Below are 27,154 nucleotides of genomic sequence, written 5' to 3' on the forward strand. Positions count from 1 at the left end.
GGATGACATGTATTATTTCACCTTGGCAGTGTTGTAAAATTTATTAGAAAAACGGAGTGGAGACAACTTACACATACAGAAAATTCTGAATGCATTTAGATATGTAGACTAGAAGCAAACTTATATCTAGGCTTGAATGGGTTAAATAGCATTAAGCCAGCACTAAAATTAAGGAAACAGATTAGCTGAAAGTAAGTTGAACCAATGAAAGTTAGGTACTGTATCCTGTAATTTTAATTGAGTTATGTATTGCACTGTCATACTGAATATGTTTTCGTACTTTTTATTTATCAGAAAATGCATGTTTTATAAAACATGTTGTTCTATTAATTTTTTAAGTAAAATAGAGTACTATTTAAAATTTGTCCTGATTTTGATGGTTTGTCCCCCATTACTTTTGGATTTGCCCAGAATTCTTGAGCAAAGTTGAGAGTTGTGCTCCTACAAGCAAATCATAATGTTATCTGAATTGATTAGCTGACATACTAACTAAAGGTGATCCATATATATGTCATCATGACCTTGATTTATGGGAGAGATCAAGGGTTGATTAACATCAGGTATACAGTATCTGCAAATAGGTGCCATCCTGTTTAATGTGCCTTAAACTGAGCAATTTAAATTATCCATACCATCATCGACATTTAACTTATATAGTGCAGAACAGCAGCTTTCTCTGAGAATAATGAGAAAAGCATGTGACTCACATCTTACTATATTTGTTGGATAACAAAGGTTATCACTTCAGCCAATGACAGGTGTTCTGGTGTCAAGGGTAATAACAAACTGGGGTGACTTCCATGACCAAAGATTTTCCTGATTCTAGTATTTAGACTAATTCACTTGGCAGGGTGGAAAAGCTGGACAGATGGCTGACTGTGCACATCTAAAGCTAGTTTCCTATCAGTACTCAGATAGTTAAATATGAGTGAGTTCTGCTTGATTTTAGAGATGAACTTGTGAGGATATTTCTCAAAGGAGGTGATGTGGGAATTAGACAGAAATTATATACAAGCAGTGGCAAGATACTCTTACCACTAAAAATAAACAATAATGAACTGTCTTTGCACACTGCAGGAAATCTCTATTTCAAATAGTATATAAGCAAGGTCAGAGAGTATGCCAGCACATTTATGGAGTCACTGTACTCTAAGATCAGAGTAGTCTGGAAATGTGATTTCAGAATTATTAGTATCATATGTAGAACCAGTTTTACACAGTGTGAGGATGTTAAGCATATTCAGCTGTATCTCTCTTTACTGCACCATGTGATACACTGGGCAATGAGCACCTTTTAGCGGGCATTCTTTCTGTAGCATTTACAGGTTTTACGGGTTCAGGTTGCTAGCCCAGGGCCCAACCCTCCTCGGAGGGCATGTCAAACACACACACACACATATGGCCAATTTAGAGTGTGCAATTCACCTATGTCTTTGGAATGTGGGGCGAAACTGTAGCACCCAGAGGGATCTCATACAAATGCAAGGAGGACATGCAGAATCCACACAGAAAGCACCCTAGTGGAGAACTGAACCAGAGAACCTCTTGCTGTGAGGTAACAATGCTAACCGCTACACTACTGTGCCAGCTCTTCAGCTGTGTAGCAAAGGTATATTATTCCAGATTCTTTTATAACATTGTTTTGAGTCAATTTCATTGTATGTTAATGAACCCAGATAATAAGACATAGGTCTAAATGTACACTAATTTGACAAGGGCCTTTATTTAGATGGATTCTTCTAAACAGTAAAACTATTCCAGGAATGATTATATAACCTAGATGGAAGAAATGAATTTTGGAGTATAGATAGCTGTGTATGATTTGATAAGCTGCATATACTGGAGATGTGTAATAGTTGTGATAGACTTAAACCTTAAATTATGTACTGATGTACCAACAAAGAAGTCTTACTGATTTAATGATCCTTTAGCATTCCTGCTCTATGGCCCAGATTAAAGGCCAGAAACAAAATGGTTAAGAGCAAGAATACCTGATGATGAGTTGCATTTTCACTTGTAGAAAAGACAAATGATTGACTGGACAATAGTGAAATGAGATTGTTAGGACAATATAGAAAACATAAGATCTTATGTAAGGGGTATGGCTGTTAACGAGTGGGATGGCAGAAATTGTTCATGTCACTGTATTATGACAAAGGGACCACAACATTTAAAGTAGACATACTTTTTAAAGTCATTACAAGGTTCTGTAGCACATTATTGGTGACTAAGAGTATTGGTGTGTGGTGTATGTGTATGTATGTATGTATGCCTTTCTGTCTGCCTCTGTGTGTAATATGTAATTTATTACAAAAACTGGGTGACAATGGAAATGTCTTATAAATCTGAAGGATTAAGAGGTGACAGGGTGGCAGAAGATTTATGTGTGAAGCAATGATTATCAGGTATACTTCTTACAAAAGATTAATACCATCATAATAAGTAAGACTCATAATTTTATTTTTGTTTTATTTATTTTACATTTGTTAACTGGGCTAGTCCAACTGGATACAAGTCCATTTTCAGTGGAGGCCCGAGGAGAAAAGCTCCGCTATCTACTACATGGTCACAAAAACAGAACATACAAAAATATCACAATGGTTATAAGTCAAGTATGGATATAAGTCACAAGTAAGAAAGGCAGTAGCAACAATTTCAGGAAGTTTACAAAGAAGGGGGATAGAAAGACAAGGAAATTATTTAAGTACAGATGTGGTAAGAGAAGGGAGAGAAGAATTAAGTTTTTTAAAAAGTTAAGATGAGTGTTATTAGAGAAGTATAGTTATTTAGTCGACAGGAAAAAGAAAATAAATTGAAGAAATATATTTGGGAGAATTTATGCGGAATGAAGGAGGAGAATAGAAGGTCATAGAGGAGCTAGATCAACTGGGATTGATGCAAGAACAAAGCCAGTGTTTAGTAAGAAAGAGTTTCAATTTAGTCTTAAATAGTGTAATGGAAGTGTGGGCTACAAGGTCTGGAGGAAGTTGGTTCCAGATCTTACCAACTGAGTTGGAAAATATGGAATCACCTGCTGTATTCTTAGAAAGAGAAGTTTGAATCAGTAGTTTATTAGAAGAGCGTAGGGCTTTTAAGTTGTTGGAGGGTTTTATAAGGGTGGAGAGCATGGGTATGTTTTCAGGGTGGTAAAGGGCTTTGTGGGCAAGTGTAAGCTGATAGTACTGAATTAGGTGGGGTAATTCCAGCCATCCTAGTTTAGAGAGGTTCTGACAGTGAAGTGTTTTATATGAAGAGGCAGTGGCAAATCTTGCAATGTTGTTGTAGGCTGTTGTGAGCTTATTAATGTTATGCTTAGATAGGTTAGAATAAATGGGGGAAGCATATAGTAAAGTGGAGATAAGATGTGTTCTTGCTATGGTAGTTCTTGCTTCAGGAGTTAGGAAAGTCCTGATTCTATAGAGAGAACCTAGTTTTCTATTAGTTGCTTTTATGCTGGAGTTAATGTGAAAATCAAATTTTAGTAGATTGTCAATAGTAATACCCAATAGTTTGGTTGTTTGGTCAGGAGAGATAAGGGTGCCATTGTTAGAAGTAATTGTGAAATTAATAGGGGGAGATAGGTGTGTAGGAGAGAAGATGAGAAGTTTAGTTTTTTTAGGGTTTAAGAGGAGACAGTGGTTAGAGAACCATTGCTCAATAGTAGTGAATGTCTTTTGGGTAAGGTAGTGAAGGTCAGCTTGGTTTGTGGCAGAGCAAATGATGGTGGTGTCGTCAGCATACTGAATGCAAGTAGTTAGGGGTGTGGCAAGATGCAAGTCATTAATGAAGATGGAAAATAAAAGAGGACCTAAGATGGAGCCTTGAGGGACCCCTAAGGTGGTGGGGAGAAGTTCAGAGAGATTGTTGTTCCATAAAACAGCCTGTTTACGGTTTTGAAGGTAGGAAGTGAACCAAGTTAAGGCAGGGGTGTCAAGAGAGTGATTTTAAGCGATGAAGCAGGAGTTGGTGATTCACCATATCAAAGGCTTTAGAAAGGTCTACAAAGAATGCTGATGAGAGAAGATTGCTATTACGGTTAATATTAATGGAGTCAGTGAAGGATAATAAGGCTGTGGTGGTGCTATGGTAAGGGAAGCCATGTTGGCAGTTAGCGAGGAGATTGTTAGAAAGGAGGTGATTTAGTAACTGTTTGTGGATGCATTTCTCCATTATTTTGCAATAGGAGATAGCAGTGCTATAGGTAGTTAGAGTATTCAAATGAGTCGCCTCCTTTGAAGAGGGGGATGATGTGTGAGATTTTCCAGAGGGAAGGTATAGTATTTTCAGTTATGGTTCTGTTTATTAGTATAGAGATTGGGTAGGCAACCGCTTTGGCACCTAGCTGGAGATATTCAGCTGGGAGTTTGTCAGCTGAGGGGGTAGAGGCTTTAAGTTTTTGAAGTAGATTTAGAATATAGGAGGTAGGTATGGGTTTAAGTTGCATACGTGGAGGTGAAGCTTGGGCTACCTAATAAAGTGGGGTCAGGGGTTTGTTGGTTGGCCAGATTAAGTATTGTAGACGTAAAGAAGTTATTAAAAGCATTAGCTGTTTGTAAGGGAGAGTCAGGGCAGGAGCCAAGTGGATTTGGAGTTTCAACTTTTCCGGGGGACAGAAGTGTGTTAATAGATCTCCAAAATTTGTGTGGATGATGGTGGGATGATTGCTGTAGGCGGAAGTAAAAGTTCTTTTTATCTTTAATGATAGCTAACTTTGTCATGTTCCTTTTTTGTTTGAAGTTAAGGTGGTCAATGGGGTCTTTGGAGGTTCGCCACTGAGACCAGGCCTTATTTCTATTAAGGATAAGCTGTTTTGTGTTGGTTGTAAGCCATTGGGCTGTTTATATTTCATGCGGATAGATCGCATGGGTGCATGTTGGTCTAAAATAGTAAGAAAGGTTTTATTAAAGTGGTTAACAGCGTCGTCAATTGGGAGAGTTTTGAGAGGAGACCAGTTAACCAGGCTAAGGTCATTTTGAAACTGTTGAGGGTCAAAGTGTTTTTTGCTGTGAGATAGACGAATTAGGGGAGGTTGTTTTAGCTGAGTTTTGTGCCTAATGATGTATGTGAGAGAGTGGTCACTAAGGTCATCTGGGAGGGTACCTGTTGAATACTTTTGTTGGGGACTATTTGTAAGGATCCAGTCAAGTATGGTATCTTTATTATTGCTCTTATTTGTTTTAGTTGTAGAGTTGATGGTTTGGTGGAATCCGTGCAGGTTGATAAGGGTGGATGGATTAGCTTGGTTGCAAGCATTCCAATCAATATTGAAGTCACCTAGCAATATGGTTTCTTGAAGAAGATTAGTAGAAAACCAGTTAAGTAGGTTTTCTAATATGGGGGGGGGTTGTTGCCTGGTGGAAGATAGGTGCAGATAATATTAATAGTTTTGTGTGGGTTAAGGGAGATTTTCGAAATAATAAGTTCAGCGTTAGAGTCATATGGAGGGGTTTGGGCTGATTTCTTTACATCCAGACCAGATTTAAATAGAATGGCTACCCTTTTTATTAAGACGGTCCTGTCTTAGGATGTTGTAGCCAGGGGATGATTTCATTATCTTTTATAGGGGGTTTGAGCCAGGTTTCGGTAAGACAGAGAATGTCAAATTGCTGGACTTCTAGAAGGGCATGGAGAGCTGGAAGTTTATTGCAAATGCCACGGATGTTAAGATGAGCTATTGTGAGAGATTTAGTAGGTTTAGAATCTGGTGTAGGAGTAGTTTTGATTTGTTGGGAGTTAGGGGGTGTTGTTGAAGTGTTTGGGCCTGGGTTGGGGTGGATGTCCCCATTAAGTAATTGCAGACTATGAATAAGGTGATTTAATTGTGAAGGCTTACAGAAGTACAAGTATTTTGTGTGTCTGAGAATAAGGTATTTGATATGTGAGAGTCTATGATATTTAGAGTCAAGATATGTGTTGCAATATGTTAGACTAAGATGTGTTGTGAGTGTAGATGGGGGGTAGTTAGGGTGTGTCTATGTAGAATGTTAACATTAGGATTTAATGGTTGTTCATAGTAGGTTATTAGGTAGGTGGAGGAAAGAATATTTAGAAGAGTTAGTAGTAGGAGAGGAGGGTGAGTGTTGTACATGTTGAGAAGAGTAAAAGACAGTATAAAATGGGAGAGTTTAGAAGTAGAGAGGGTGTGAGTGGGAGGGGATGACTATGGAGTAGGCGGAGAAGAGTATGTTCTGATTGGCTGCAGAATGTGGTGGGTGTGGTTATGTGGGGATAAATGTAGAGGTGCTAGGGGCGGGTGGAATTTGGGGGCAGGGAGGGGAGCGGTGTGAGCCGGTAGACACAAGAGAGAAGAGTTCAGCAGGAAACAATCAGAGAAAGGGAAAAACAAACAGGTAAGTAAATGAACTAGTGAGTTATTTAATGTATAGAGATAGAAATATAGAGGAGCTGGAATGGGAGGATTGTAGGTAGAGTATGAGAGGTTAGGCTAAGAAGCAGTTTAGGAAGACACTACAGTTAGAGGACAGGTAAGAAAGGTTAGTGAAGTCAGAAGATAAGCATAAGGGTGGGAGAAAGGAATTCACAGGAGAACAGTAGTAGAGGTGCCACCTAGTGGCAAGATGTATGGTTACAGGGACAGACAGTATGATAGAGGGCTAAGTACTGAAGGGGAGGGGGGAAGGAGTGTGGTATGCTAACACTCAAGGATAGCTGAGGAAGATAGAGATAGAAATGAAGTGGAGGTATATAATGTGGATAGGGGAATTTGTAGGCTGCTGGAAGTACAGGAGGGGTGCTTAACTCGAGATACACTAAAACAGTAAGTCTGGTCAAGCAACAAAATGTAGCATACTTTAATTCTCAAAGTGAGTCGGTGCCTCTTGATAGCACAAGATATGGGCTCAGGTTTGAGGTTCTTTTGTTCCCAGAAGGATGGAAGGCAGGAAAGGAAGTTGTGCTTTAGTTACACAGGTGACCACTCTGTTAAAAGGTAATGAGGGAAAGAGATAGTGAGTGAATAGAGCTTATGAGCTGGCAGCAAAAAATAGTAACAGTGGATAAGCTTCTGTAAAAACAACATTAACACTGTAATACTGGGTACAAAACATTAAACATTGAATAAAGAAAACAATACGATGATTTAGAGCATACAGTAATGAGAAATACCAGGTATATCGTTTTGCATGAAGAAACAATTGCAACAGGATAACATTCAAGTATAGGGTTCAAGACAAATGCTCGTTGTAATAGTGAGCTACTGTAATTGTTAGCCGTTAGTGGAATCTGGCATCCCCTATCCTATGGTAAACCATTAGTAAAAGTTACTTTCCAGAGAAAAGAGACTAAGTATCAGCAGGGACTAGGAGATTAAGGAGCTAAACTCACTTAAATAGTGTTGGGGTAGGAATTCCTTGCCCCCACGCTCACTCTACACAGGTCTAAAATATGGCGCCCCCAGTTGCCCCACGCTCAATTTACACATGCCTACAATCTGGCGTCCCCAGTAAATGAATTGCTACTGTTTGGTAACAAAAAACAGGATTTTCAATAGGGGTTCAGCGATTGAGCAGGTCAATGCGCTGTTACAGAGATGCTATAGAAATTGTGGGTCCTCGCGGTCTCGCTAGTCGGACCAGAATCTACTAAACCTTCAGCGACGCTGTATAGCTGCACTAGTGTTCCAGTTTAGTGTGGGCCTTTGAGTAGCGCTACACACTTGGTAAATGACGCCAAGGGTAGGAACGTCCATGTGCACGCCACACCGCTACAACAGTGCAAAGGATGAGTTAAGGACAGAAAACAAATGTAACAGATTCAGGTATAACAGAACCTTTAGCCAGTAGGAACAAGTTGTATGCGATGCAGCAAAATATAACTAAATTCCACAATTAACAATGTAACACATTCAGGTATAACTGAACCTTTAGCCAGTAAGAACTGGTTGTATGCGATGCAGCAAAGTATAACTAAATACAACAATTAACGAAGAACCTATAGACACAACATTCAGGTAGCATCAGTACTGGTAGTGAAGTAATTACATCAACGCCCAGGTTACATCCCTAATCAGTTAGTGTTAACCAACCCTATTGCAAGTAATCCCGGAAACATGGAAACAATAGGAACTAGATTATTTGCGAATAGCAGTAGAAAATATCCCTTTAACAATTAACAGAGGCCTTGGCGAGACTAAAAGTATGTCATAAGAGAAAAGTCAGTAGCATATATCCATTGAAGCCAGGCCGTGTACGCTAACAATTTGAGGTATCCAAATCAAACACGCTCCCATACACAAAGAAATCAAATTAATCTGTTATAGTGATAGAAAATAGGTAATAGCGTTAACACGAGCTTTTAAAAACAAACATTCAAAGTTTAAACATATGCAAAATGTTTTCAGTGTGGATAGTCTACAAGACGTACAAGACTGTCAGGTAAGGTACAACTGTAAAATGACGCAAAATGAAGCAATTAACAATAAAGGCATATGCATACAAGTACTCACAGTCCCGGGATGGGCTCCTTATCTCCAGATATCCAACAGCCAACAATACCAGGGGAAGAAAGATGGCGTCAATGGGCAGGGGGTTGTATTTACAAGTTATAGGTAGATGAGGGGTAGGGAGATAGGGGAGTGACCCTAGTAATAAGCCATAGGGAGGAGTTTTCAAGCTAGAGAATATCCCATTACAGGATAGTGGGATTACGTTTGGGATAGGGGAGGTGAAAGGAGGTAGAGGTATAGGTTTAAGAAAGACTAATAGGTAGTGTGGGATAATGGAATGAAAGTCCAGAGTTGGACACAACCGAGGAGCACAAAAGAGGTCAGAGAGTAAAGTAATAGTTAGAGGAGGTAGTAAGAACACTGTAAAAGGATGAAAGTATAAGTAGGCTATAAGAGGGTAACAAAGCTATAAAAGAGAGACACAAGAGAGAGGAGTTCAGCAGGAAACAATCAGAGAAAGGGAAAAACAAACAGGTAAGTAAATGAACTAGTGAGTTATTTAATGTATAGAGATAGAAATATAGAGGAGCTGGAATGGGAGGATTGTAGGTAGAGTATGAGAGGTTAGGTTAAGAAGCAGTTTAGGAAGACACTACAGTTAGAGGACAGGTAAGAAAGGTTAGTGAATGCAGAAGATAAGCATAAGGGTGGGAGAAAGGGAATTCACAGTAGTAGAGGTGCTACCTAGTGGCAAGATGTATGGTTACAGGGACAGACAGTATGATAGAGGGCTAAGTACTGAAGGGGAGGGGGGAAGGAGTGTGGTATGCTAACACTCAAGGATAGCTGAGGAAGATAGAGATAGAAATGAAGTGGAGGTATATAATGTGGATAGGGGAATTTGTAGGCTGCTGGAAGTACAGGAGGGGTGCTTAATTCGAGATACACTCAAACAGTAAGTCTGGTCAAGCAACAAAATGTAGCATACTTTAATTCTCAAAGTGAGTCGGTGCCTCTTGATAGCACAAGATATGGGCTCAGGTTTGAGGTTCTTTTGTTCCCAGAAGGATGGAAGGCAGGAAAGGAAGTTGTGCTTTAGTTACACAGGTGACCACTTTTAATTCTCAAAGTGAGTCGGTGCCTCTTGATAGCACAAGATATGGGCTCAGGTTTGAGGTTCTTTTATTCCCAGAAGGATGGAAGGCAGGAAAGGAAGTTGTGCTTTAGTTACACAGGTGACCACTTTTAATTCTCAAAGTGAGTCGGTGCCTCTTGATAGTACAAGATATGGGCTCAGGTTTGAGGTTCTTTTGTTCCCAGAAGGATGGAAGGCAGGAAAGGAAGTTGTGCTTTAGTTACACAGGTGACCACTTTTAATTCTCAAAGTGAGTTGGTGCCTCTTGATAGCACAAGATATGGGCTCAGGTTTGAGGTTCGTTTGTTCCCAGAAGGATGGAAGGCAGGAAAGGAAGTTGTGCTTTAGTTACACAGGTGACCACTAGTCCCGGGATAGGCTCCTTATCTCCAGATATCCAACAGCCAACAATACCAGGGGAAGATCATAAGAGCTCAACAGTTTACTACCTGTGCCCAAACTTGTCCAGCCAAAAACTCTGAATTCTCCCTCTCTTACAGACTTACCTTCCTCCATTCTACTTCAAAATTTTTTCCTCACTGATAGATTAGCAGGCTGGTTAAATCACTCAGTAACTATGGGTCACCTGATACAGATGGTCTCTACTTTTACATGATTTATCACACTCTATGATTATTCAATTATTTCCTTAATACACCATCCATTTAATCTCTCTCTCAGTCACTCAACAGTCCTTTTCTCAGAGTAGAAAAAGGAAATAATTTTACTCAAATGAAGCAAACCAGCAGAATACTGAATAACTTCTTGTCCACCTCATCTAGTCAGACTAGTTGAGACTGCAAGCTAGTTAAGACTGCTGTCACCATGAAAACAGAAGACATATTAAAGTGCTGTACTCACATCTCATGATACAATTTTAACTAATAGCAATAAATACAACTTAATGGGGGCTCAATTCATTGTGTTTACAAAAGCTTCTAACACTATAAACAATAAACTAAACTTTCTTGCCAATTAGTTTTGGTTCCTCAGTAATATAGTACTTTTCATGTTACATTTTTCAATGGTTCTTTTTTGGTATGTTAACATGTTTGCATGAACTCTTCAATGATCTTTTTTAGGTCATGTGCTTTTTCATGAACAGCATTCCACTTTATCTCAAGCTAGATAGTATAATTCTCTATACCAACAGCCTTACTATTTTTAGCATCTACCCCTCGACAACTTTATTGAAACCAAACTTCAAACAATAGTTGATAAACTCTCTGTATGACTACAGGGCAAGTTGAATATGCTAAATGCTGAGAAAACTAAAGTTAATATTCTCTGGTACTCAGCCAAAACACTGAGTACACTTGCTGCTCCCTTTTGATATAACAAGTACACTACTGAGCAAAAAGACTCCTATAAATTACCAGGCCTAGCTCCAGCTCTCAGTTTATCTAAGTGCATTCATACTAATAATCTACAAGCACAAATTAATGCAATAGTGTATGTCTGTCACAACTGACTTGTACACAGAATTTTCATCTTTAGCATTTCCAATATCCTTTTTTCTAATTTAATGATATTTTACATGAGCCAGTTGATGATTTATGTGCATATATATGATTCCAACTTATTCCTCCACATCCACTCAACATTCTTAAATGGTTTCAGCTGCAGAGTGGCACTCCTGTTTGCATTGTGGTCTCACAGCATTGGTTCTCCACTTTGGTTGTCCATTGAGATGCCTTCTGTACAGAATCTGCACACTCCCCTCCCCTTGTCCATGCTTTTTTTTCTGGATGCTACCATTTCCTCCTGCATTTAAAAGATGTACCATGGGTGAACATATGCTCCTCTGAACTGTATACAGGGGTGAGTCAGAGTGACCCAGGTGTAAGTCTGCCTTTCTTGTGATGAGTTAAGTGTCCTTTTAAGGATAAGTGCTATGCCTCGTGGCCACTGAGTGTCAGGATAGACACATGTTCACCCATAATCCTGTACTGGGTTAAGCAGGCACTCAAAGAACGAATTAATGAATGTCGCAGCTGTAAATAAAATGAATTAGCAAAGAACCTATTTTTTAGATGTACATTAAAATGCAGAGTCGCTCACTAGATGTAAATATAAATATTCATACTTAATGTACATTTTGTTGAAGAGCACATTATTACTCCTACCTGTGAGGTACATTTCTTCACCTTCTGTGAACATCTGCTGACAGCGGACACAACGGGCACATGTTGGGTGGTAATGCTTCCCTCCAGCCTGAAAATAAAAAACACAAAGCAGCTCCATTTAATGTATGCTATACATTTCATTTCAAAACTAGAGACCTGAAGAAGAATGAGACAGGTTCACTTCTATTTAGAAAATACAGAAAAAAACTGAAAGTTATATCAAGGAACAAATTAAGCTAAGCCAGTATAATGATGTAATAAAGCATGACTGATTGCTTATTATTTTGTGAAAACTGGACACTTTGATATACTTTGAAACACAAATGTCAATTTTTATTTATTATTTATGTAAAAAATTAGTAACCAGGTAAGTGGAATGATCCTTTCTGCCATGATCTAGGCTCCAGAGAAGCAAAGTGCATAATACAATAACAAAAGAAAAAGTCAATGACAAAAGGAAAAATGCATCATATATCAAATAATAACAAATGTGGATTTCAAAAGTAAATACATACAGAAAAGATATAGCACTAAAGGACAATATTCACAATATTTCAAGCAATGTGGGAATATGTACAATATATAGAGCATTTCAGAGTGGAGTTCTCATAGTCGAGTAATACCGATACGTAATTCTTGCAAATATTCCAATTATAGTAAGTTTATAAGCCTAGAGCAACATATCCAGTGTCAATAAAGCAAGTATATGCAGTTTCTGTAGATGTTATTTCAGGTTAGCTTTGAAGCCATCCAATGTTATTTGAGAACATATTTTTCCAGGTTGTTAACTAATTCTTGATTGCTCAAATTTATAAAAGATGCTTTTCCTTAGGTAGTGCAAAACTGTGGTATCATCAAGGTATTGCATCATCCTGACTTCCTCTCAATGAGTATGGTGGTTCACCTATTTGCAACATTGATTTTAGTGGTGGGCATTGACCCAGAGATATGTTTAGCTGAAATGAGGAAGACCTCATTATCAGCTAATTTACATGTCTTTGAATCACCCACAAGTACTGTCAATGCAAAAAAAATGTAGCAGAAGTTATAACTTGAGACCCATAAATTACATTGGTCTCATTCACCCTAACACACATATGCAGACATTCATGGGCTCTCACACACACACACACACACACACACACACACACACACACACACACACACACACACACACACACACACACATACACACACACACACACACACACACACACACACACACACACACACACACACACACACACACACACACACACACACACACACCATCAGTCAACAACTCACACACCCCAACATACACTTGAATGAACTCATAGACAGAAAGACTCACCATTTCACATGCACACACATATCTACACTTTGAATACCTTGCCAACCCCCTACAACAACCACCTAGGCAGACACATATAGACACAAACACACACACACACACACACACACACACACACACACACACACACACACACACACACACACACACACACACACATACACACACACACACACACACACACACAACCACAAACTGCTCTCAGTACTACATGCCTGTTGAACTTTACTCAACTTACCTGCAATGCAGTCACTCACATTGACTTGACTGTGTGACCATTGTCTTTTTGCCATGTTAATTATCAGAGTCAGATGCTCTAATTTATATAGATAAGTGATTCCCTGAATATTACTAAAGTGTAGTAATTTGTATCAGAAATAACAATAAAATGCTGATATCAGAAAAACGACATTAGTGTGGTAGTGGCAGTAGAAATTACCTACCAGGAGCAAACTAAGAAAGTTGTAGTGAAAGCCAGTAAGAAGACTATATCCTTAGAGGGCAGTACTCCATAAACAAACATATTTTATCAGCCCTCTTCTAATCTCTGGTATGGTCTCAGGTAGAGTTCTGTGTTCAGTTCTTATTGCCATACTAGAATAAGGATAGGCAAGGAGGTACAGAAAATGCCTGTTAGGGTAATAAAGAGAAGGGAGGGCATGTGGTAAGAGGAAAGGCTCCAAGAGTTATTTCTATTCTCTCTTGAGGAGAGATGATAATGGGGATATGTAAAATGGGCGCACAAAACAATTAGGAGACATTGCAAAAGGGTATGGCTCATGAAGAAAGATGGAACAGGAAGCAGGGTAGGGCTATCAGATTACAATCATAACTTTTAACCAAGATACTACAACGTACTTGCTGTGTTAGGGGATGGAAAAAAAAGCTACCAAGATACTTGAGCATGTTGTGGACTGTGAGTCTACAGTGTCTTTCAAGAAGGCATGGGGTAGGCTAATCTGTTAAAAGATAGGACACAGAAAGATGAAACACAAATATTTAGAATAAAATCATATTTCCATTTTCAATTGTATCACTGATAGAATAAACACATTTTCATTTTAATCACAGCTGTGGTATATAATATAGTGTAATCGATCTTACAACAGAGGATGAGAGTGTTTATAGTTGTTAGTGATTTGTTGAAACGGCCATGAAAAAATGCAACATTATTGTCTTTATGTTTCAGGGAAAAAAATAGGTGGAGCGGTTGTACTAAATAATATTTAAGTGTCTAAAACTACTTGCATTATTACTTCAAAGTTACAGTATTTAAATAGACTCCTTATTCCACCAAGAATACTGTTAATTCAAAACAGGAGAAAATGTTCTACTTTAGCTGTACAATCAATACAATTTCACCAGCAGCCTGCTTGTAGAATAAAAACAGAAGACTATCCACAAGAATACAAAGCTACAACAGGGTTTACGAACGGGTTCATTGTGGGAGTCATCTAAAGGTACTAGTTCCTCCTGAGTCATATAAGCCCAAAAATACTGGTGAAATATATACTTAGGCCCCTCAAAAACTGTACATAGCAGATTTAAAGGATCTTGTAGAATGCATATATATTTTCATAATTTTACCATCCACTTTATTACTTCATGGCTTTTACTTTATAAGCTTATGGGATACTATGGAGATTGTTAATATATTATCTAGACTGTGGGAAATTTATCATCTAGTTATACGATGTCTGAAATCTACTAAGAACAAATGAAGGAGGCCAAAGTGACACACAGCAAACTACAAGCTTTAACGTAACATTAGAATACTTTTATAAACACACCTGTATATATATTCATCAGTAATCACATGTCCAATTGAAACTTTTCAATTACATCGTGGTGTTAGATTTGCAATGGATTTTGCATACTAATGCTACTGAACCCCCTGGGTTAAATGAGCATGTCTCTCTGAGTAGCATGTTGAAATTGAAGGCTAGCTTCTTTGTGTGAACATTTATGACCATTTTTATAATTTTATGTGAAAATAAAAATAATAATATTTATTATTTGTTAATGCTGTTTTATACTTACAAGACTTTTCATGATGTTTTTTAGTGTAACTATGGTAGTGTTTTTAACAATTAACTTTAGTTGCCTTGAACTGGGCAGTTTAACAATTTATAGGAAGGAAGGGGTTAATTTGTACTTTGGTAGGTGATCAAGGTGCATTGTTAAAATCACAGTGTAATTGGAAAGTTTGAATTGGACATGTGATTACTAATGAGTGTATATATACAGGTGTGTTTGCATGCAAATGTATTCTGATGAAGTCCACTATACCGGGACAAAAGCACTTAATGTGTTTAAAAGCATTAAAGCTGTGTGTCACTTTGGCCTCCTTCATTTGTTCTTAGATGGTTTTGCAACACATCTGAAATCTACAAGGAAGACTGGACATACATAAGACATCTATGTTGTTTTCAAACAGGAAAAACAGGTGGTATAAGAGGTACCTCCCTTTACTTTTCTTAGTCCATCTTAGCTTAGAAAGTATATTAATCCCCTTAAACCATTAAAATACCCCAGGTGAAGCTGATCATACCTCAGGGCATGTTACCTGATACATCACAATAAATGCTCATCACTTCTCTAAGGTGAACAGTACCTCCGGTAATATCTCCAGTATTCAAGGTTTTGAATTTTGTGCTTCTAAACTTTCGCTATTATGTGGATTCGGCTTCTTGGGCTCTAAATACTGAAATTCAAGATTTCAGTATTTCGAGCTTCTGAACAGAACCCATATATATATATATATATATATATATATATATATGTGTGTGTGTGTGTGTGTGAGTGTGTGTGTGTGTGTGTGTGTGTGTGTGTGTGTGTGTGTGTGTGTGTGTGCTTGTGTCTCAATAGAAATAATGTAACCGATGTAAACCCAAATTGTCCACGATGTTGCTAGACAACCTTCAAATCTAATCTTATCTGACTCAATTGCTCTCAAAAAATTAACCCATATATATTACTTTACATAGTACCTCCTATAAATGTTTTCCTTGGCTAATAAGATGCTGTCCCTTCAGAAAATTCACAGTCTGTAATGGCCACCAAATACAAAACATATTCAGTATTAGACAAAACAATTCCAGATTATCTCCCTTCCTGCTCCTTCATCCATTTCAGACATCACTCACACTATTCAACAACATAGTTACCATATACAGTAATTTCAAGCCTAACATTCATAAAATTATCTTTCTCATGTCTAGCCCATGCTTGATCTAGTGACACAGAAGCAAACCCTGGCTCCCTTAACAGTAACTCTGGCTTAATTAACCCTCATTACTAACAAGAAACATGAACATTGTTATCATCTCTCAGAAAATGTACATAAGGATTCCACATATACCATCAAGCCTCTCAAAATATGTTGTTTACATTTTAGAAAAAGTAAAACTAGAATTTCTTGATGAATAGCTAGTTTCTGAAAATCTAAACTACTTAGCTATATCTGAAACCTGCCTTAAACTGGGATATACAAGTAGTTCACTCAACAGTAACTAGCCAAGAAACTGGAGTGGAAGTGGTGTAATGCTCCTACAGAAAGTCATAGTATAATATGACAATAAACAGAGTACTGATGAAGACTCTCTCAGATGGATGGTACTAAAGGTTTCCTTGAACATTAAAACTGCAGTCTACTTGGGATTCATGTGTATACCTCCAGCAGAATCCATGAGGCAGTGAAACTAATCCCTTGACTCATATACCCAGTTATTCAGGGCATCCAATCTTAAATTTCGTGGGCCAACACAAATCAAAAAGAAATAAACCATCTATCTTTTTGCAGTCTTACACAATGAACAGGAAAGCCCACAAGTCTCAGTTTAAGCACTGTTTGGTATTCATTCCTAGATGACTAAATTAGTAATATCTTGAATAATTCATACAAAAAAGGTCTGACACTTCCTTATGACATTCGGAAACAAAAATGATATCCACTTTTACAAAATTCCATTTTTTTGCCATAATAAAAAGTGAATTTCACTTAGTCTTTATAGTGTATATTGGTTACTGTTTATAACTATCAAGGCAAAAAACAAGCGTACTCTGTCTCTAACAATAACCATCTTGAACCCTAAAAAAAAATCTATATTTAATTTGAATAATAATATATAGTGGACACAAATACTACTAATATGAAAATCTTTACTGAAGAACTGACACAAAGCCTTGCCAACATGCTAAAAATCAAAACAACATTTAAGCCATGCAGAGTACTTATAGATTTTAAGTACTACAGTAATAAAAAATGTTAAAACTGTATGAAGACAAACATTTTCTGATTAACAAAACAAATACACAATACTTATATACTGAAAACCATAATGCATCCATTACACTCAGATACCAACAAGCTTTGATAAATACTTTAATAGTGTGTCAGCTGTGTATGGCATTAAGTACCGTATGTGATTACTTTGAAAATGTTCTGTTATTATTTATTTTTTTAATTTCTTCACCCAGGATATGCCTGCAAATGGTTTACTGTGATCTGTGTACTGCCATGGTAAACAAATGAAATAAAATAAAATAAATAAATAAACTTCCTGCTGTAAGACTGTCTTCAACTTATCTTATGAACTTCTTCAACTTTTCAGTCTTGTGTATCATAACTCACACTTACTTGCCATATACCATGGACTTCACTCAAAAAATACCTACATCCAAGACAGATCATATCCAAATTTTACCATTCCAGATTCATTGAGAATGTTTTCTTAGCATTTTATTTCTGAGAAGTCACCATTTTCTCAGTATATATACTGTATTACTAAATATACTACCAGATATTTTTCCTTGTTAAGAAACTGAACTTCAGTTGTATTTTCAACAGAAAACTGCTCCATTTACCATTCATCCAGTCATAAGCCTCCTATGATGTTCTCATAGCTCAGTTTCTTATGACTGGAAAATATTCTTAACACCCATTCCTAAATGTTTCCTTCCTACTAACTACTTTTATTTTTAGTAAATAAAAAAACTTCTAGCAAAAACACGAAGATTAATCTAAAAAAAATAAAAATATTTTATGTACATAAATAAAACAATAAAACATAAGGCTTGAGGTAATATTACAATACTTTCACCTCTCTTTTAGCCACAACTAATTCTAAATATAGCATTATAGATGGCAAATAACTCAATTAGATACATTTCCCAGCTATATATTGGTGATGGATTCATGGTTTAAAATGTCTTTTCAGTAGACACACGGACATGCAAATAATAAATTATTAAACATCAGATAAAAAACGCAGAGATATATACCCGGACTGACTATCTTTGCATGCACAAAACAAGACTGTTTATGCTCAGATCAAGCAAAAAGAAAAAATATATATAATTCTTTTACAATATAAAAACAATTATTAGATGAGCTTAACAAAATTGTTACTGACTAAATGTAAACTAACTTAGAATCAACTTAGGGGAAAAAAGAAAAAATATGGCCTTCAGAACCCATTGGCCTACTCACGCTTCACTAATTTCATTCACTCCGAAATATCTTTTCCAAAAGATAAATGTTCAGGTTTAGTTAGCCAAAGTGTGTTGTATTGTGCTTGATGGCAGTGCACATTTGGGATATTTTTCCATCTTTTCTCTACTATTGTAACTGTGGAGTTGGTCTATAAAATGTAGGAAGGGTGTAGACTAAAGCCCCCCCCCCATATGGGGGCTACAGGTGGGGCTTGCCTCCTGCAGAAAAATATATATTTTTAGGATTTATACATTATGCTTTTTAGAACTGGATTTTCATTAAAGTGTAACTCAAAGTATATTATCTTGATTGAATGCAGAGATACCTACCCATTCAAAAGATATCTAGATATAAACTTATCATTATAAAATGCACATAATATACTATTATAAATACTTAGGCTTGGCTAGGTACAATAGTAAACTTCAAATGTCAGAAAAAGAATGCAACACTAACGATACACTAGCCAAACGCATATCCACTTATAATATCACCAACAGCTCAAGACTCCCAGTCTGCCATCATTAAAAATGGACCTATCCCAGAACAAGATTATGGCCTACTTAAGCTCTTATGAAATTGTGTAATAACTAACTAATGTGGGCTGTCTTAAGTAGGCTAGCCTACTTTATCATATTAGGGCATAACAGGGAACAACAGTGTACATCACTTCAAAATATTGTTTGCCTAAATATCAAAGAAAGAACCACGTTGATACTTTTGTCTCTTACAAAATCCTGCAATATAGCTTTTGCTCTCATTTAGAATACAAAATGAAGATTTTCACTTACCACTATTCTTTTAGACTCTCTAGTATGGGACCACTCAAATCTGTATGACCACCATTCATAACTGCAGTTACAGAACAAGAGTTTTCTGTCGTCATACTTTCACAACATAATTCACTCCTGTCTCACATTAGAAATTTGATCTCTTCTATTTAAAAAAATAATTATTTATAATTATTAAAATAATTATTATAGACCATTATCCTGGGAGATATTAACATCAACTGGTCCACCATTAACTCCGCCTCACCCAATACCTGTTAGTAACCTCTATGGTTTCTCTCAGCTTATCTCTACTCCCACACGATACAACAAACAAGCCAACAATAGTACAATCCTTGATTGGGTTCTAACTTCTAACCCTAACCTCTGTCACAATCCATGTACTCTTCCTGACTCTCTCAGTGATCATCTCCCCACCCTTGTTCACCGACACTCCCCCCAGCTTCATAGAATCCTCCATTTTAAAGACTGTTGCAAACTCTCCAACTTCAACCCTGCCATCTTCAGTAATATACTTTCCTCTTTCAACCGGTCCTTCTTATTTAACCTTCTTTTAGATGAGGCCGTCTCCAAATTTAATGAAATCTTCCTTAATACCCTAAACTCTCTGGCCCCCATCAGAAAAATTAGACTAAAATCAAATGTTTCTCTTTGGCTAACACAATGCAGCATAACCTTATGTTAGAGGGAGATAGAGCCTGGAGGATATGGAAAAAACAAATCTCCCAGTCCATCTATGAGATTACAGAAAACTCAGGAACCATACCAAAAAATACATTGACAATGACAAAAACCAATACTATCAGAAAACACTACAGAATCCACACTAAACCAGACTATTTTATTTATTTATTTATGGAATAATATTAACAAAATCCTTTATCCAGGCAAACCTTCCACACCTAGTCCCTGTCCAAATAGCTCTGACCTTGGTACTGCTACTCTTCTAAATTCTTTCTTCATCAAATCCATTAAAAATCTTACTAAAAATAAGCACACAAATCTGTCTTCTAGTGATACCCTCCCTACCTCACCTACCCCCACTTTCTCTTTCTGCCCCCACTGCTTACATCAGATTTCTCTTCTCTAAACTTAAACCATGCTCCCCTTCTGCCAACAATTTACCACCCCAATTTCTAAAAATTGCCTCCAGTGCCATTGCCTACCCCGTTTCTATACTTATCAATTGATCTATCCTTGAAAACACCGTGCCCAAACTATGGAAAAAATTCTATGTCATTCCTCTCCATAAAGGAGGGAATTCTACCAACTTTTCCAGTTATCGCCCCATTGCTATCCTATCTCCCCTCTCCAAAATTATGGAAAAATGTATTCACAAACAAATCCTTGAGCACCTTATACAGAATAATCTCCTAACACCAGCAAAAAATGGTTTCTGCCCCATCACAGTGCCATCACTGCTCTCATAAATTTCACTCATATCATTGCCAAAGTTCGTGATGAAAACAAATTAGTCTCTAGTCTCTTCCTTGATTTATCCAAAGCTTTTGACACTGTATCCCACACACTGCTTATATCTAAACTTAAAGACCTGAATCTCTCACAATCTGCTATACTCTGGTTTACTAGCTAACTCTCTGATAGACTCCAGTCTGTCAGGTGGCCATCAATCAGCCTCTTCACCCTTCCTTACTGTTCATACAGGTGTTCCCCAAGGTTCAGTACTAGGCTCCCTGCTCTTTAAGATTTTCACAAATAATCCTCACTCTGCTTGCCCTTTCTCCTCTCTTATCCAGTATGATGATGATTCCACCATCATATCCTGTTTTGATAACGTTCTCCACCTTCTATCTCTTACCCAAGGCTCACTTCTGTCCATGGAAAAATGGCTAACTAGCAATGAACTCCTCCTTAATCCCCCAAAAAACTAAACTACTGCTCTTCCTCCCTAAAAACCTACAACATTGCAAAACCACCTTCTCAATCACCTCTCTCAACAATACTGCCATCTCAGTCAAAACCCATACTAAACTCCTTGGTGTTGTTATTGATGACCAACTTAAGTTTGACATCCACATTTTACAAGCCATCAAAAAACACATCAAAAACTAGGCCCTCTACATAGAAATAAAAAATACCGAACTAAGGAAATAAAACGACCTCTGGCACAAGCTTTTCTATTACCTACTATCTTCTACGCCACACCTTTTCTCACTAACCTACAAACCAACCTCCTAGTCAAACTAGAATCAACCTACAATAAAATAACTAAATCTGCTGCAAATCTCCCTTACCCCTCTCAACACTGTACTGCCCTACAAGATCTTCAATGGCCAAAAACTCAAAACTAATTCCTACTCCCACAACTCCACTTCACTTACTTCATTCTCGCAAATCCCTCTCACTGCCTTGCCCTTTCTACATTAAATCTCCCCATACACCCTCAAATGTTGTCTCCATAGCTCAGACTAACATCTCCTGGAAGTTTATAAACTCATTAAACATACTGGGAAGCTTCTTTATAGTCATTCAATTGCCAACACCTGGAATAAACTTCCCCCTGACCTAAGAGCCACCATAATTAGCCTCTGTTTCAATAAAAGGCTAAAAAAATACATGCTCAAAACATGGTCTTGCCCCTGTCTCACCCCAACCTGACCTATCTTGGCCCCATCTTCTCTTCCTCCACTATCTCTGTTAATATTACGTCTTGGGTAACCATACCCCTATTTCCTTATCCTGCTTCTGCAGACAATTACCCTAAACATAAAAAAAAAAAAAAAAACCTACAAGATGTCGTATGTTTGTTGCATTTTCTTAGGCCAACTAGTTGTATTTAGCTAATTGTTAACTGCACTCATACTTTGTGTATTTGAATCTCTATAAGTTTGGTCTATACGTCTGCGACAGTACTGATGTACATGTGTAATTCTTTATTGTTTCGAAGATTTTGCACACAATGTTTAGGTCTTTTAATCTAGTAGTTCTGATGCTGTTTGTTTTGCAGATGTGCAAAAGGTTCATCAATACAAGGTCCAGGGATGACTTGTATGTCAGGGAAAGATCAGCCTTCAGAAGTCTATATGATACTGAATAAAGACACAGGGCATTGAGGCAATCAGAAGAGGACACTCTGTTTACTTCCTGCATTCTTTTTTATTTTTTTTGTAAGGAAACTTTGTGGAAATCCCAGTTGTTGCAAGTGTATGGTTAGTGGGGCATTATATTCTATGATGGGTATGATAAGGGTAGAGTACAGTGGTACAATGACCTCGCTAGACCTAGATACCATGCCCTTACTTATAAGTTGAGCAACATAGAAGAATTTTCTTACTACCTTGGACAAATGTTGCTGGAAGGATAGATTACTATCTATAAGTTCCAAGATCCCTGACTAGTAAATAAACTTTTAGGGCTATTTTATTGATGATCTAATTATCCAGGCTGCAACTGTGAACTTGGTTAGTTAGAAGCTCCCTCCTGTGCAGTAATTTTGAGTGTGTACCTGTAATCTCCACTGAATGTGGCTTCAGCCATTAAAAATGAAGTTATAACCTTACAGTTCAAACAAATATTCATATCTCTGGAACCATAAGTGCTAAAGGAAAACTGTAAATGGTAAACTATTCAGGATAAATGAATCTTTACATTAGTGGCGTTCATTCAGTTTGATGCTTTCAATTGGATTTTATAAGCCAAAATAAAGGCAGTGAATATTAATTCTGTAATGTATAAACAGATTATGTAGTTCTGTCTATGTTACCCAAGTGTTGAGATATTTAGAGAAATATAAAAATTATTGCAATACAAATAAACAGTATACAAATAATATTCAATATCTCTTTAGCTGCATTAGTCAGAGGTCAAATGTCAATACAATTCAGTTTGCCATAATGCATGCTAAAAATAAAATAATCTGATACCTTGTATGTGGCATGGTTTTGGAATTATTAATGCAAATATGAACAAACAATATTTGATGCCTAGAGATGCAGTAGGAGGTAACTTCAAATATGTCTGGAGGTGCACTTGGTTGCAATGAATTAAATATTTAAGCAGAATTTAAATAATTCCTTTTCCTTTTTTGATGAAAAACTTGTACCTCTGAGTTCACGGCTTTCCACACCACTCCGAGTGTTGCATAAAAGAACCTGGGTGAGAGTAGCTCTGTGCTGGGTATAGCAGGCTGACTAGAGAGGGAGCCAATCAAATAAAGCCAATACTGGAGCTTTTCACAAAATGTAGCTTAATGTCTCAGTGGGGGATGGGGCAGACACAAACAACAGGGGAACAGAAGGTGTTAAAATGCAACTTTATGCAGGTAAATGATAAGCAGAATATAAAACTATGAAAGCAAAACTGGAATATCAACACTGTAAAAGCACTGAAGCACAAATCCTGGTGCAGACATAAACAATACTTTCACTATTAGAGTTTTACTACAGTTTAAGATGCCAGACTATCCAGAAATGTATCACTATCACTGTTTATGGAAAAATACAGTAATAGATGAGTAAATAGGACTCAGATCTAGTAGAGGTACATAGTTCTGCCATAATTTTGAATGAAACTACAAGATTAAGTCCCAACGGGGTTTAAAATGCAAACGAACAGCTTTTACAAGTGATTCTACTTATGGAAATAGAAGTGCAGTATGATGTAGAACAGGTTCATAGGTTGGTACTAGGCTATCGGCCCTAGGGCCTATACAAGCCTAGCCATAACAATTCCCTGGCTATTTCTTCCCACACTATTTACTTTCCTGGACCCCTGTCTAGCAGGGCAACTGACGTGATCTCCGGGGTGAATTTCCTATCTCCCATCCAATCATCAAGGTTCCTTTTGAAGAGGGCCAAAGAGGCACTCTGCTTGACATGTATGGGCAGTCTATTCCAGAGTCTGGGGAGTCTCTGGGTCAGGAACCTATCCCTCCAGCATGTTTTGTTTATTGTGATGACAAGGTTTAGATCCCTGGAGCGTGTGGCTCTGAGGGATTGGGATTTCTTTAAGTGTAGCATGTGCAACAGCTCTGGTTTTGACATGGCCTTGTATGTTAAGCAGAGATCGCCTCAGAGTAGACGATATGCGACAGAGTATAGCTGTAGTTTTTTAAGACGGCAGCATAGGGCATCTGCTTTAGGCCTGTGATTCTTTTAGTGAGGTATTTCTGCGGCCTTTCCAGTTGTTGCAGATGACTTGAGATGTACATACCAAATGGGGCATTGTATTCTATAATGGGTCTAATGAGGGATGAGTACAGTGGGACAATGACCTCCTTTTTTCTTGATGAAAAGCCCTTAGTGATTAGGTGTGCCACATAGAAGGATTTCCTGACTGTTGTGGCGATGTGGTTACTGAAGGTGAGACCACTGTCCACCTGTGTCCCTAAGTCTCTTATCACAATATCCTCACAACTGCAAATTAAGCTTCAAGGCTATGGTCCCAGAACAAACTAAAAAATGCAAAGATATAACTTTTTGGGCTAAACAATAGAAAAAAATACAATGAAGTATTCATCCACAGGTCATTATAAGTGCAGCTTAAATATTTTAGCAGAATTGAAATATTTCTCTTTCCATTTTGATGAAAAACTTGTTACTAACAGTTCAGGTCTTTCCACATTTCTCCAAAGTATTTTAAATAGCCTCAATAAAAAGTATAGGGAGGTCACCATAAATTGTTACCTTCTCAGTTAAAGTTGAATAAGAGCCCCTACCATAGTATTTTGTAATAGAAAAATGGAACAAGAAGAAACAATACACAGCAAAATTATATTACAGGTGAAAGATACTTGCTAACATTTAAAGAACAATCATGATATGCAGACATCATAATCTGCATTAATAACAAGGTTAGTAATTTACATATGTAAAATAGTCATGTTTAACTGGAAATCCCACAGAACAGCATAAACAGGGTCTCTATATAAATTTATTTTACATTTATTGGTAAAGTCCAACTTGGTTCAGAGCCACTTTTCAGCTGAGGCCCAGGGAGAAACACTCTAGCTGCATCTCTTTGTAACGTGGGAGGAAACCCACATGAAAAAGGACAATACAGAGTCTGCACAGAAGGCACTGCAGCCAAGAATTGAACCACAGAAGCTCTTACTGTAAGGTGACAATGCTACCACTGCACCACTGCGCCATCCTGCAAAACATTCCACAAACCCTTTCAAAACTAGCAGTTTCCAGACCTTATGTATCCACAAACATGAATGCAAAAATAAATCAAATTTAACAGTCAGACAATCAACTTCATTGATATTAAAAAGAAATACAATTGTGCAGAGAAAAATGGAATAGATATTCAACTTGAAGCACTTGCAGAATTCTATTCGAGTCAGATATAAATTTTCTTCTAAGGCAACATAAGATATGCTTGCAAGTACATTTTACACTGCAGGGACACATTTAAGAGAATGTTCATCTAGTACTGGCAAGACTGAGCCTGGGTTTACAGACTTAAGAACATTTTAAGAGGAAATATGAGCAGAAGTAGAGCTTGGAGGCATGGAAGGTGAGATTTAGAAGTCAGTGTGCCACTACTGAAGAAAGAAATATAACCCATTCAGTGACTGGTAACTATTTTATGTTCTACATTATACCGCTGTTGTACTACACTAAGCTAATCTGGTTATTTTCTGCCAGGGATATGACCACAAACCAGCTTTTCCATGCATATCTTTTATTTGTCCTGTCAGGGGCTCATGCAGAGCTACGTAAAAAGTCAGTTTGAGTGCCAAAAGCTTCAGAACTTTCTTGCCGCTGAAGTGCACTTCCTCTGTGGGATTGTGGAACAGAAGGCTGGTTGAGCAAATAAGTACCTTGCTTTGAGAAAACCTTCCACAAATAATTTCTCTGAAAGAAACATTTTTATTGTAAAAATAATTATTTATTGCTAAGAAAATTCTTATAGACTGTCACCATAGCTGGTTTTAGGCATAGGCCAACTAGGTGGCTGCCTAGTGCATTGTTCTAGCAGGGATGCTTTTCCAGTATTTATATGATGTAGGTAGAACAGGATGGGGGCACCAGGTGGTGTGGTGGGGGGTGCCATGGAGCCCTTTTGCCTAGGGGACCAGTTGATCTAAGGCTGCTCCTGACTGTCACTACTTGTGGGGGAGGTTTACTCAGTATATGCTTACATATGACTACTGCAAAATCTGTTTTTGACTGTTTTTCTACATTTTCATGTAGATTTTGTGTGTTAATGGTAGGATGTTAATGCTTTAAGAGACTCTCATTTGAGAACCATTTTTTCTGTCAGGACATTTACCATTTCTTTCAGTCTGAGCTACCAACATTTCAGGCTTTATTTTTTGTTAGACCATACAGCAGTTACCAGTCTGTTTGGTTCTTCCTTCCCTTGTCTGCAAGAAGAAATTTGATATGGAGTGTTTGGGTATCATGTCATCCACTTCATTGTCTAGCTGTCAATGAGTGACTCTGCTGTGTCCAGGCTTGGTTACTCAGACCACTCATCATGGTCTCATAGTCCCTTTGATGTAGCCTTGGGAAGACTCTAAGGACCAGGAATTAGACATGTCCTCTGTGGCTAGAGGGTTGGCCTTTCTAGGCAAGAATAAGCACACATTAGTCTCAGGGGAAACAGACAGTGAAGGTTTACCTTATGTAGTCAGGCCAGGATACCTAGGATAACGTCTCTGCAATGAGTCAGTATTTATTTATTTTTTATTTTATTTATTTATTTAACATTTGTTGACCGGGAAAGTCCAACTAGGTTCCACAGAGCCTGTTTTCAGTGGAGGCCTGGGGAGAAATGCTCCAGATGCATGTCTTTGGGAACCATTATTTTCTCAGGTAGTTCCACAGGAGCAGAAAACAAAACAAATTAAGAATGTCACTTATACTTTTTCTATTACTATAGACAGGCAAGACTTACTAGGA

General features: G+C 37.6%; 1 protein-coding gene across 8 annotated transcripts in view; it reads right to left on the reverse strand.

Moving 5' to 3' along the window:
• Positions 1 to 27,154, reverse strand: part of ABLIM3 (actin binding LIM protein family member 3) — a 3,936,655-nt gene that overhangs the window by 836,045 nt on the left and 3,073,456 nt on the right. For all 8 annotated transcript variants that reach the window (XM_044069211.1, XM_044069207.1, XM_044069212.1 and 5 more), the window contains exon 7: positions 11,666 to 11,753. In XM_044069211.1, coding sequence (XP_043925146.1) covers positions 11,666 to 11,753 — 88 coding nt within the window. The remainder of the gene's footprint in view (positions 1 to 11,665; positions 11,754 to 27,154) is intronic.

Source organism: Protopterus annectens, chromosome 4.part0 (genome assembly GCF_019279795.1).
Source record: "Protopterus annectens isolate FY-2018-M chromosome 4.part0, PAN1.0, whole genome shotgun sequence".
NCBI lineage: Eukaryota > Metazoa > Chordata > Ceratodontiformes > Protopteridae > Protopterus > Protopterus annectens.